Source organism: Calidris pugnax, unplaced genomic scaffold (assembly GCF_001431845.1).
Source record: "Calidris pugnax isolate Ruff unplaced genomic scaffold, ASM143184v1 scaffold124, whole genome shotgun sequence".
Taxonomy (NCBI): domain Eukaryota; kingdom Metazoa; phylum Chordata; class Aves; order Charadriiformes; family Scolopacidae; genus Calidris; species Calidris pugnax.
In genome coordinates, this window is record NW_015090914.1 from 1,424,774 (window position 1) to 1,437,501 (window position 12,728).

The 12,728-nt window shown below is 41.0% G+C and overlaps 1 protein-coding gene across 1 annotated transcript in view; it reads left to right on the plus strand.

Moving 5' to 3' along the window:
- The window catches only part of LOC106892349 (protein PTHB1-like), a 355,117-nt gene that overhangs the window by 46,066 nt on the left and 296,323 nt on the right, over nt 1–12,728 (plus strand). Inside the window, exon 10 of the mRNA XM_014949498.1 lies at nt 12,036–12,217. Within this exon, the coding sequence (XP_014804984.1) occupies nt 12,036–12,217 (182 nt within the window). The remainder of the gene's footprint in view (nt 1–12,035; nt 12,218–12,728) is intronic.

The window sequence follows — 12,728 nt, forward strand, 5'->3', positions numbered from 1 at the left end:
AGTTCCTGTTAGTGAAGGCACCTCATATGAAAGTCATTTTTTATTTTTTCCCCATTGGCAGGAATTTGAGCCTGTAAAAGCAAGTGACTTAATAGTCCCTCATCAAAAAGGTGGGTTCTGTTTATGTGAATCTTCTGAAATAAGTTGTTCAGAAAGTAGCAGAAAGGCCCTTAACAAGTGACTATCACAAGTTGTATTTGTTTTTCTGTGCCTGAACTATCCTGTTTCCATATGTTTGACCATGGAAGGTCCTCGGAATAAATTAAAATATTTGAAATAGCTGGTGTTCTATTAATTTGACACTAATTCACTTGGCAAAGCTGCTGCTAAGAGTACCATGTTTTAGGGGCCAATTGATTGCACTAAGTATTCCTGTGACCTGGCTGGCCTGAAACTAGAACATTAAGGTGCCTTCAGTTTGAAGTGAAATAGCTCACCCCCCCCGGATGCTTCTGGGGGTTGAGTTAAAATCCCACCGATAGGATATCATTGCTTTGATGTAGTCTCAGGAAAGGGATTTCTGTTTTGATCACTTCCAAGTTACAAATCTATTTTTTTCAATGGGTAAGCATGAATCAGGAACTTTGATTCTTCTGCATATTTTTAAAGTTTAATAGTCTTAATTTTACTAGTTTGGTTTTTTTGTACGCAGCCTTCAAGTTATATCTGATAAACCTGTGAATGAAAAGTAGCCTGACTTTTTTTTCTTTTAAACTGAAGTAGACTGCAAACTTCCTCAAATACCTCTCCTTTTCAAGTTAGTATTTTGTGCTGCCCCTAATTTTGGTTAATTGTGCTTCTGACTCTCCATCAAGAAATTAAGTCTGGTGGTATCTATATGGCAAAAAAAAAAGGTGATTTCCTGTGAAATTTATCAGCAGGCACAGTTGTAACAGTAAACCAACCTTCTCTCAGGGTTTAGGGGATGTACTGTGGGGAAAGAGAATCCTTCCCTCTCCATATAATCTATTGAGAGCTCTTACTACCTCAGGCACTGGTTTATGAATGAACTTTGGGTTTAAGTGAAGGATATTTTCACCTTCACCTGCATAGGAATTTGGTTAGAAGTATCCAAAAGAAAAAAATTTAAACCCACCTGGAGTGCTTGTCTATAGGTTACTGGATGCTCCGTGTACGTGGAACCTCTTAATTTGAGGAGCTACATCTAGGAATTGGAGTCTGGGAACCGACTGCCATTTGTAAGCTTTCATATGTGCTAGATCTGTGAGCAGGAGGCCTGCTCTTCATGGGGGAGAGAGATTCTTGAAGCAAATAACCCTCAAAATGAGTATATGCCTTGTAAAATGGGAAATTCCTTTTATTAGAGGGGTTGACAGGTATGGACAAGTTGGTGGAAGTTACTAGAATACTTGCTTTTCCCCTAGCATTCTGGGATTTCTTGCTGCTGGTCCTCAATTTTTCTGTTTTGCCGTGTAGTGCTACAGGAATGTGGCATTCATTCTTTCTAACCAGAGATGATCACCTCAGGATGCTTACCCATCAACATGGGTCTATTGGGTTTGCATGGCAAGGTTTTGGTGGAGGGACATCAGGGGTGGCTTCTGCGAGATGCTGCTAGAAGTTTCCTCAGTGTCTGATAGAGCCAATGCCAGAGCCACTTCTTTGCCTTCTAGAAAAATGCTTATTACGATACTCCTTTAGGATTTTCTAATTTGTTAGTATTTCATAATATTAGAATGACTAGTAAGAAATGGGTGGTTTATATACTTATTTGTCTAATGAGGTATGAAGTCCCTGAAGGCTATTCTTCACTGGCTTCGTAGAACCAAGACTCATCTTCTGTATATGAGTAGTAGCTTGAGCCTGGCATAGTTAACACGCTCATAACTTCATGATGCTTTGTCTGAATAAGTTAATATTTAAAGTCTGATTTGGCAACCAACCCCCCTAAAGAAGAGAACATAAGATAGTGTTTAAATTCTTTGTTTTGATACAGGATTAATTCCTGGATTTGAATTCGTATGTAGCCCAACAGACCGATCAGTTTAGTTTTAAATGAGGTACATGAATCAAAAGACTGCGAGTTCAGATTTCTGATGTATAGCCGTTGGGTGAAAATGTGCTTTATGAAGTTTTAGCTTCCAGTATTTTTTTAAAGAAAATTAAAATCTGCGATCAATTTGCAAGCGAGAAAATATTGGTCTGGTCCAAATATGAACTTGAAATGAAAACTTGTTCTCTAGCACGGAATCGTAGTACGTTGGGGGGTTGGATGAGTGTACTTAGTGTAGCTGGGCTCTTCAAATGGTAGAAAGGCAACAAGAATGGAATTTAACTGGAAAAAAAACCCCTGTAGTTGAATAAAGTATGTAAAGTGTAAAAGTGCAATCACATATAGGGTAATAATGGGTGGAGTCAAAATAAAACCCCTGTCACTGAATTTCTAGCTATCCAGATGCTTGAAAATACTTTGTTCTTCATTCCAGCCCATCTGTTATTCCTGAATCTAACTGATATCACCACAGCTACCACAACTGTTAAAGAATCTCCATATGAAAATGGCAAAACTTACATAGAAAACCAGCAAAACTTAGCACTTATTACAGGGTTTTATGGAAAGAAATCTGCAGGAATCAAACTTAATAGTTTGTTGAAAGATTTTTCCTTTTTCTGTGTAGTAGTGCTGTGCCAGTTATGACTCACTGTATGAACTGTTCAGTTACATACATGTGTATATAGAAAGTTTTATTGGAGTGCTCAGTAAGAATGTTGCCTGATCTGAGAAGTTAAATGGGGAGAATTCTAGAATCTCTTTACTTTAACATCAGTGCATTTTAAAGAAATGTTTTTAAGCAAAAAAAAATAATACTGTGGTTGTTTTTCATCACTGAATTGCCAATGGATTGTCAAGAGGTGGCAGTACAAAATAATACCCTTTTTAAAGATCTCGTGAAGACATAACTTTAATGTGTGTAGCTTAGCCACAGAATATGGATGGGATTCTGGCCCTGGAAAAGCTGTAGATGTGCCAGATACTACGTCTGGCTTGTGCTGTGATTCATGGCTGAGCTTTCTAGCAAGTTAGTGGCAAACGGTACTTACTCTACCATATTAAGCATACACCCATATTGCTAGTTCTCCTAATTTTATTGCATGTCACTTATTTGCTTTTTCAAAAAGCCTACTTTTTAGTCATACGGTTTTGTAAGGGTTTCAACTTACTTTAGAATAACAGAATATTCTTACCCTCGTGGTTCTAGAGGAAGCCTTAAGGGTGGAAACTCTAACTGATCAAGAACAAGAAGGCAAGTAACTCCCCCTCAAGTATTTTGTTTTAAATACTTGCTTTTTAAGCAATTAGCATGTGGGGTTTTTTTTTTTTTGGCTAACCTGCCATTTCTCTGGGCCTGTTCATGTTGTGATAAAGTAGAACAGAACTGTATGGGGTTCTCAATTCAGTCTTGAAGATGGATGTTGAGCAGTAGGCTGGAGCTCCTGGGCGTATTGTGACACTTGCTCTGCCCATGGAAATGCTGGGCATCTTACTTGAAAAGCAGTCGCTATGAATACTTTAAAGCTGTTGATTTTGAAGGTCTTGGTTATTATGCCATTAAAATGAAAGATTTTTTTTTTTTTCATATGAGGACCAGCAAGGGGGACGTTTATGTTAAGGCATGGAGTTAAGAACCAGCTAGTGATACAAAGTGCCAGAGATGCTTTTTCAGAGCAGCTTTGTTCCTTACAAGACAGGGTAAAGGGACAAGGAAAAACATTATTAAAAGTAAGAGCATACGTGCTTTTTTGTGCCTGAAGTGCTGGTGAATCTTAAAGCTTGCGGACACTTCACTCTCAAACTGTGTGGAGAAAGAGATGGAAATTGGAGTTGAGTGTTTTTAGAGTTAATTATTCAATTATTCAGTCCTTTCAGAAAAAAATCTGTGGTAAAGACACATGGTTATTCTTGTTAACCTCTGTTTTATGTGGGTAGTCTAATTTTCCTCGTGTAGTGTCTAATACTAGCTTGTATGAAGCCAACAGTCAAGAATAAGCTTTATCTAAAACAATAAATGTACTAGAGTGTAGATTGTATCAGTATAGCACCTTGCATCTCTTTGTTGTTGGAAGCAGAGATGCAAGGGGCCTCTCCAGCTTGCCTGGAGTGAAATGGGCTCTAACCACTACCTTGAAGTGGGAGAGAAGGTTAAGGTAAAGGACAAACTGAGGTCCTCCAGATCCTATATTCATGATGCTGTAGCTCCCACCTTTTGGTTCAGCCTTCAGAAGCTTCTGTGTCTGCTGGTGAGGGAGTCTGGCCTTGAAACAGATTTTAGACTTCAGGTGAAGGAGGTGCAGATGAAGAAATATGTACTGCTTGATATAGCTATAAGGGGAGTGAAGCATGGAAATGTTTTAGGTGTGTCACAGTTGGTCTTAATTTCTTTCTAATTGCTAACACTGGTACCATCATAAATAAGGTCGCAATGTTATTTCTCTTGTTTCTTATTTTTAGCTCTGACTGAGAGACTCGGGGTTTCTTATCAGTTCTCATGTCCATTTTCAATTCAGATAATGCCATTAAGTATGTTAGATATGGAAAAGTGATAGTAAGAAATGCGATGTGGAAGTTATGAACTCTTTCTTGAGTATTATACTTCAGATCTTTACTTTTTTTTTGCCTAAAGCCAAGATAGAATCATAGAACTGTCCAGGTTGGAAGGGACCTTGAAGATCATCTCGTCCAACCATCACCCTAACTCTGATCAAAACCATCACCAAACCATGTCTCTAAGCAATAGGGCAACCTGGCTTTTAAACACCTCCAGGGATGGGACCTCAACCACTGCCCTGGGCAGCCCAGTCCAATGTGCAATAACCCTTTTGGTGAAGAAATGTTTCCTAATCTCCAATCTGAACCTCCCCTGGGGCAACTTGAGGCCATTTCTTCTTGTCCCATGGCCTGTTCCTTGGGAGAAGAGACCGCCCCCCCCTGGCTACACCCTCCTTTCAGGGAGTTGGAGAGAGCCAGAAGGTCTCCCCTCAGCCTCCTTTTCTCCAGGCTCAACACCCCCAGCTCCCTCAGCCTCTCCTCACAAGACTTGTGCTCCAGACCCCTCACCAGCTCCCTTGCCCTTCTCTGGACCCGCTCCAGCCCCTCAAGGTCTTTTTTTGTGGGAAGGGGCCCAAAATTACTCGGTGAGGCCTCACTGGTGCCGAGTACAGGGGGATGATCACCTCTCGGGTCCTACTCCCCACGCTGTTCCTGACACAGGCCAGGATGCTGTTTGCCTTCTTGTACTCGGTGAGGCCTCACTGGTGCTGAGTACAGGGGGATGATCACCTCTCGGGTCCTACTCCCCACGCTGTTCCTGACACAGGCCAGGATGCTGTTTGCCTTCTTGGCCATGTGGAATATGGCCACTTCTTCTTGTGTTCAGCCGACAGGCGACCAACACCCCTGGGTCCTTTTCTCCCAGGCAGCTCTCCAGCCATTCTTCCCCAAGGCTGTAGCGCTGCAGGGGGTTGGTGTGACCTAAGATCATGTGTTTGTGTCTCATCACTCTGAATATTCTGGTTTTATTCTACTTTATATAGCTGGCTACTTTAGTTTGTAATAAAACCTTCACTGCCTCTTAAGTAGTTTTTTGATTTTATATTTAAAATGACAAGAAACTAAGTTGGTTAACCTTTCTGATAAAAATCAATTTTGTATGTAATTTGTAGCATGAGCTTAATTTGCATGTCTAGCCTGCCTGTAGTGGTGTGTGCGTGTCCCCTGCCTGGAGGGATCAGCAGATGATGTGGACGTGGATGTCTTTTCCTTCTGCCGTGCTCCCCTGCAGGTGGCAGCAGGCATCTGGCAGAACAGACCCCTGACCCAAACTTTTGTGAGTAATGTTTGTATTTGACTCGGCAGTAAAAGTAAAAACAATTCCTTTATATTGCTTTTTTTTTTCTTCCATTTGGTTGATTTGTGGAAGATGCTCCTTTTTGCTTGGTCAGCGGATGGCGTTTGGCCCTTCAGGCATCTCTTTCAAAGAGAGAACACAAGCTAAAGACTTGTCTAAATTTGTCACGCAGTAAGGCACTAATTTGCTGTTTTGCTGTGTGGTGGCACCCTGTAAAGGTGCAGTGGAAATGTCTTTACTGCCCAGTACAGAGTGTGAATGCTGGGTGAGACCTCATGGCTCCTTCAGGTGTTCAAAATGGTCATGCTCCAGTTCTCAGTGAATTTCAGCGCTTATAAGCGGGGACCTGTGCTAGTCATAACTTCTCTTTTGTTAACTGCTCTTCCACTGATTATCGAGATGAAAACACTTCATCTCTCTCTTCCTCTTCCATCTATGTCCTAATTTTTTTAAACTGGATTTGTGACTGCTATTCTGTTAAGATCAGCCATCCTAAACCATCCCACAAAGGGGAACGATGAAGAATGCTTTTCTGTGAAGCAGCAGCACAGATTATTTACCACCTAATGATATTCAATATGACTACAGACTGTTAAACAATTATAATTGAACACCATATTTACATTATAAGTTGGCTTCTCCTCTACAGTGTGTGCAAAGCATGTTAAATACATAATATAAACAGCCTTAAAAGAATTCCAGTTTGAGAGCAAACAGGTTATCTGATTTCATGTGTAATAGCTGAATGGGGAAGTCTTACACACATCAAAAGTAATACTTGTATAAAGTCAAAGATTTTTTTTTAATGAGACAGGGGTTTTCAAAGGAGCCTGAGGGTGTTCGACAGATATCCAAACACTGAGTTGCACCATGTATACTTTAAATATTCAGCTGAAGGTCTGATTTTGGAGTGTGTTTAACAGGAGTAAGATGGGCATGCCACTTTTACTCCTGGTAGTTCATGTTAGAAAATTCGTATAGTTTATTACTCCTAGTCTGATATCCCTTCAGCATTTTATCCAGTGCTTCACACGGTCACAGCTAAAATGACATTGAAATGGTAGTGAAACTTAGAACAATTTGGGTTTTCAAAAGCACTAAACTAAAAAGTGCTATTGTAGTTCTGCTTTTGCATATAATTACTTCAGAGGATGATGAGAGAATTGGATTCCAAATGCTTGAGCCCAATTCAGGAATCAGTTTTCTAATTTAATAGTTTGTAAATAATACATTATCAATAAAGGACTGAAAGTATTGTGGAGCATTTTGTTTTCTAAAATGATTGGTATGAGTAATATCAATTAAGACTACTTCTGAAATTGAGGTAGAACTTTATGTGCTATTAGAAATATTAATAATTAAAGCTGTAAATGATGTCAATAACCAGACCTTGTCCTGAGGGTTGTCCATGGCTTGTCATTCAAGTAGAACTCCCAATTACAGATTCAACTTAAGTCAATTGTTTGATCAAACTGGAAACATTCAAAGCACTTTAATTTCTTCAAGAATTATGTTGTAAGCAATTTGTTTAGTAAGAGAAGATCTACAAAAAGCATATGCCATTATTATTAGCCAGAATCCAATAAAAGATAGTTTTTCAAATTATTGCCATATGAGTGTAGGAGTTGTTTTGTACTGTAAAGTTATTTTAGATACCAGAATAATTTGTTTCATACTTTGAGTTCCTCACCGTTAAAGTGCCCCCTTAGATTTGCTATTACTTTGACTATTGTGTGATATATAGTAAAAAAAAAAGTTTACAGTAAAAGAAATTTAACAAGCAATTGTAATTCCAGATTGTGTGCAAAATGTGCCAAATGAAGTAATGGTATTTGCAGGGATATTGTAGGACTGCAGTAGCTGTGGGGAAATTACTATAAAACTGTTAAATATGCTCCCCCTCCCTCTGCTGTCTTTAACCACTCTTGTAAAAGCTTGAGAAAAATAAAGCAATCTTGACTGCCTGACAAACACTCCAACGGAGAAATCATATGTTATAAATGGTTGCCCATATTTTTCTTATTGTTTCTATTGATTTACAAATTCACGGACAGCTTTAACAAGGAAAGATTACTGAAAAAGGCTTTTCTTTTTTTTTTTCATATTTGCATATCTTTGATGTTTAACAGTTGTCTTAGTACTCAGCAGAGTGGTAACTGAAAGGCAAAGGAAGCAAAGGAAAACACTCATTTGTAATACTGCATTGCAGACTTAAAAGATGTCCTGACCAACAGGAAAGTTGGTTGAAATAAATTTATTGTAAGATGGTGTTTTTGAATGTGTGTTCTGTAAAGCTGGCTTAACTCAGAAGTTAAGAAAAGCCTAATTTATACAGGAAAATGATTTCGCTGATTTGAGTTGGTTTGATAGAGTGATTATCTGCAGTTCATTGCCAAATTAAAAGGGACATAGGGAAGACTGCATGTACAAACCACTTCTGGATCTATCATACTTCAATCTATCATCAAAGATTTATTGCTAACAGTGTAGCTACATTTCATGCCCTTTGGACTTACTTTCAGATGTCTCCATAGAACCACTTAGGCTGGGATAGACCTTTATGCTGGAGTCCAGTAGTGAACCTAACACTGCTCTGTCCACCACTAAACCAGGTCCCTAAGTGCCACGTCTGCATGGCTTTTAAATCCCTCCAGGGATGGTTGACTTGTATATCTTTCCTTCTTTGCTTAACAGATTCATGGCCTCAGGAAAGAAATTTTAAAAAGCTCCAAAGCCATTGCTGGAAGATTTTGGAAATTCTCTGGTTTTCAGGAGTCTGTTTTCTTTCTGCAGTTCTGGAAAAAGCTCATGGTGTGGTTTCTCTTGTCCCATTTTTTTCTTAGCAACATCAGTATTTGCTGTAACTAAATAGCAGAGTGTGGGGCAGTGTATCTGGTAGCATCTCCTTCAACAATGTACCATTTTTAAAGTCTTTGCTGTGCCCATTGCCAGAATGACAAAGTTCTTTGCAAACACTTGGCAGGCAGCAAGCACAATCCTGTATGTGAGGTATTATTTGCGTACCTTGCCAAGGCTGTGTATGGTTGAAGTATTCATGATAGTCTGTCATCTTGTGCTGTTTGTGCCTCTGCACTGGGCACTGCAAGTTTAATCAGTATCACCTGAAAGAAATAACACATTCATTTACAAGTGAGAAATACCCTTTCAGTTTGATGCTCTCTGGTCTGGGAAAGCAATAATCCCAGAAGCAAGAGCAGAAAACCAAGAAGCCAACTTTCAGAAATCAGAGGATCTAAGATACTCAGAAGTCTACTCCCTAAGGAGTCGTACCACACCATCTGTCTGAAAGCACAACCCTGGGTTAGATACTCATGTAGGTGCAGCATTGGGCCGGGTCCTGCATTTCAGTCCCACCAACCCCCTGCAGCGCTCCAGGCTGGGGGCAGAGTGGCTGGAGCTGCCTGGCAGAAAAGGACCTGGGGGTGTTGGTGGCCTGTGGGCTGAAGATGAGCCAGCAGTGTGCCCAGGTGGCCAAGAAGGCCACCAGCATCCTGGCCTGTGTCAGGACCAGTGTGGCCACCAGGAGCAGGGCAGTGATGGTGCCTCTGTCCTGGGCACTGGTGAGGCCTCACCTCGAGGGCTGGGTTCAGTCCTGGGCCCCTCACCACAGGAAGGACATTGAGGTGCTGGAGCGTGTCCAGAGGAGAGCCACCAAGCTGGGGAGGGGTCTGGAGAACAAGTCCTATGAGGAGAGGCTGAGGGAACTGGGCATGTTGAGTTTGGAGAAGAGGAGGCTGAGGGGAGACCTCGTTGCCCTCTCCAGCTCCCTGAAAGGAGGGTGTAGAGAGATGGCTTACAGGTCACGAATAGGCTATCACATTTGCAGGATGGCTCCTAAGAGTACTTAATATGTAAATTGATAATCAGTGTTAAATCTTCTACTTTCTTATCTTAAAGTATTTTTCAGGGAGGTTTGGCATTTCCAGCCTTATGCTGCTTCCAAAGACAGCTTTCTGTTACAGTTTGCTTAGCTTTTGTAATGCTAATATACGTTAAAAATTGTGGTGGGCACTGGAAGCTTTTCTGTGGCAATAGGAACAGTAATCATAGAAGGGTTAGAGTTGGAAGGTACATTAAAAATCTTCAAGTTCCAACACCCCTGCCCTGGGCTTCAAATTCCTTCCCCCTGCCCTGGGCAGGGACACCTCCCACCAGACCAGGGTGCTCCAAGCCCCATCCAGCCTGGCCTTGAACCCCTCCAGGGATGGGGCAGCCACAGCTTCTCTGGGCAACCTGGGCCAGGCTCTCACCACCCTCACAGCAAAGAATTTCTTTCTAGTATCTAACCTAAATCTCCCCTCTTTCAGTGTCAAACCATTACCCCTCATCCTATGGCTCCCCTCCCTGACCAAGAGTCCCTCCCCATCTCTCCTGTAGCCCCTTCAGGTACTGGAAGGCTGCTATAAGGTCTCCCTGGAGCCTTCTCTTCTCCAGGCTGAGCAACCCCAGCTCCCTCAGCCTGTCCTCACAGCAGAGGGGCTCCAGTCCTCTGAGCATCCTCATGGCCCTAAAAGAGAAGACGGTTTCTCTTTAACCTGAGTTTCTATACTAGATAAAAGGGAACAGCGCACTTTGAGCCCCATCATGTGTGTTCTTTTCCAGAAGGCACTTCAGATTTGCATGTTCCACCTGCAGCAAAGGACTGACTGGGGATACCCGTTGTCCAAAAAAACCCTTCAACTAGTTTCCATGTATTAGTAGTTCAACCAGGAGATTTATTTCATTCACTGAGTAAAACTTACTTTCTGTAGAAAGAGGAACTTATCTGCAGCAACTGCTTATTTTTGTGGTGCCCAGTGGGGTCTTCATTTCTGTATGCAGTTCAGATAATCTCAGTAACAGCATCGTTTTTCCAGAATATTTTACTGTAGTTGTGGAAACAACGTTGGGATTGTGACCTTAGCCTTCTGTAAAAAGGCATTTTGGGCTCTCCAGTTGGTTATCAAAATTAATCTGTGACATCTCTTTGCTTTCACAATTATTATTACCCTGGAAAACTTTGGCGTGAGGTTCCCTGTCTGTGTGTACCTGAGCCATGCTACAAGACAGCAGAGGAAACCAGAGAGAATTCCTCCTTTTCATATAACTACTTGGTTTTTAATGAGGGTTGTACTAGAGGAGGTGCTTGAAAGGTATCAGCATATGGAAGTTAAAAGAATTTTTGTGAATTCTTTATGAATTGTAGCTTGAACTCCTATAAATGAAATGTTTTACATGGGTTTGATTAGTGGGGTAGCGCAGTTGGCTTTCTTCTCAAAACAAAATTTGATATCTAAGAGTTAAATTTGATCTCTCTTTATATGGCAGTTGTTGGCAGTACTCCCTATTGTCTCGTAATTTGTTAAATTCTTTCTTAAATCTTGCATTTCCATGGTCCATGATCAGATAAGCAAAGTGAGTGAGATTTTTGTAGGAGTAAGTTCACTGAAGTACTGTTCCCTTGGGAGAAAAGCGCCTTGCGTACAGGTAGTAAAACACTGCTTTGTTTTGATCCAGAGATGTGTAAGGTGAATCTTCTGGATCTGTGAGGCTTCCTCTCAGAAAGATACGGCAGGGAAGAGCCAGCCAGGGCTTGAAGGCAGGGTAGGAGCTGCAGTGGTGGCCAAAGAGCAGGTTAGGGGTGCTACGGGTGCCATCAAAGTCCGACTGTTGTCTTCACTGTTAACATCTTCCATCTGTTTGTGATTTCTTCTAATCCCTTCTTCCCTTACTTGGTGTTCCATTTAGCTGATTCCCCTTCCTGCATACCAACCTGAATATCCATACTTCAACAAACTAAGCAACAATTTGGGAATAAAAAAGGTTACAAGTGTACTGGATACTCGGTTTGTTTGTTCTGACCCTTCCCTTCATCTGGCTTGATTATACGGATGGAGATGCTTGGGTGACGTTTTAGTCATCTGTCTAGCACAGATTGGTTATTAGGTGTGATTCCAATAAGTGGGAATAATATTAATAAACACATCTGAATTGAAGAATAAATATCGTTGTGTTCTTTTAGTAAAGGAATCTCATTAAAAACAATTAGTTCCATTATATTTGTAGATGGAACAGTAGAAGCAGCATAGATTCAGTGTTGCTGCTGCTGTGTTTCTTCTCAGTTTCTCAAGGAGCTTTGGTTTTGTTTTTTTTTTTTTTTTTATGCAGAGACTTGAAGGGTGTTATAGTCACTCTGAGTGACGATGGGCATCTTCAGTGTTCCTACCTCGGAACTGATCCTTCACTCTTCCAGGCTCCTAGGGTTGAGTCTAGAGAAATAAACTATGAAGAATTTGAAGCTGAAATGAAAAAGCTCCAGAAAATCATCAAGGAGGCCACAAAAACACAAGGTACACTTCTCCCTTTTCTATAGTTGTACGTATTTGTAACCACCTGACTTTCCCTTAAGATAATTACTCACTTCAAAATATTTTTTTATTTTCATACTTTAACCATAATTACATTTTCCTGTAGGAGATGTCATATTTCATGAAGTTTAGGTTTTAATAAAAAAGTGTACAAACAAAATCTTAGACTGGAAGGGCCTTGGATCCAGAGTGTTTTGTTTGCATTGTTAGGATGCCTGTTGGAACTTCCAAGATGTTTATGTTTAAGGAAATGGCCTCAAGTTGTGCCAGGGGAGGCTCAGGTTGGAGATTAGGAAAAATGTTTTCCCCAGAAAGGGTTATTGCCCATTGGCCTGGGCTGCCCAGGGCAGTGGTTGAGGCCCCATCCCTGGAGGGATTGAAAGGAGGGGTTGACCTAGTGCTTAGAGACATGGTTTGGTGATGGTTTTGATCAGAGTGAGGTGGATGGTTGGGCTTGATCTGAGAGGTCCCTCCCAACCTGGACAATTCTCTG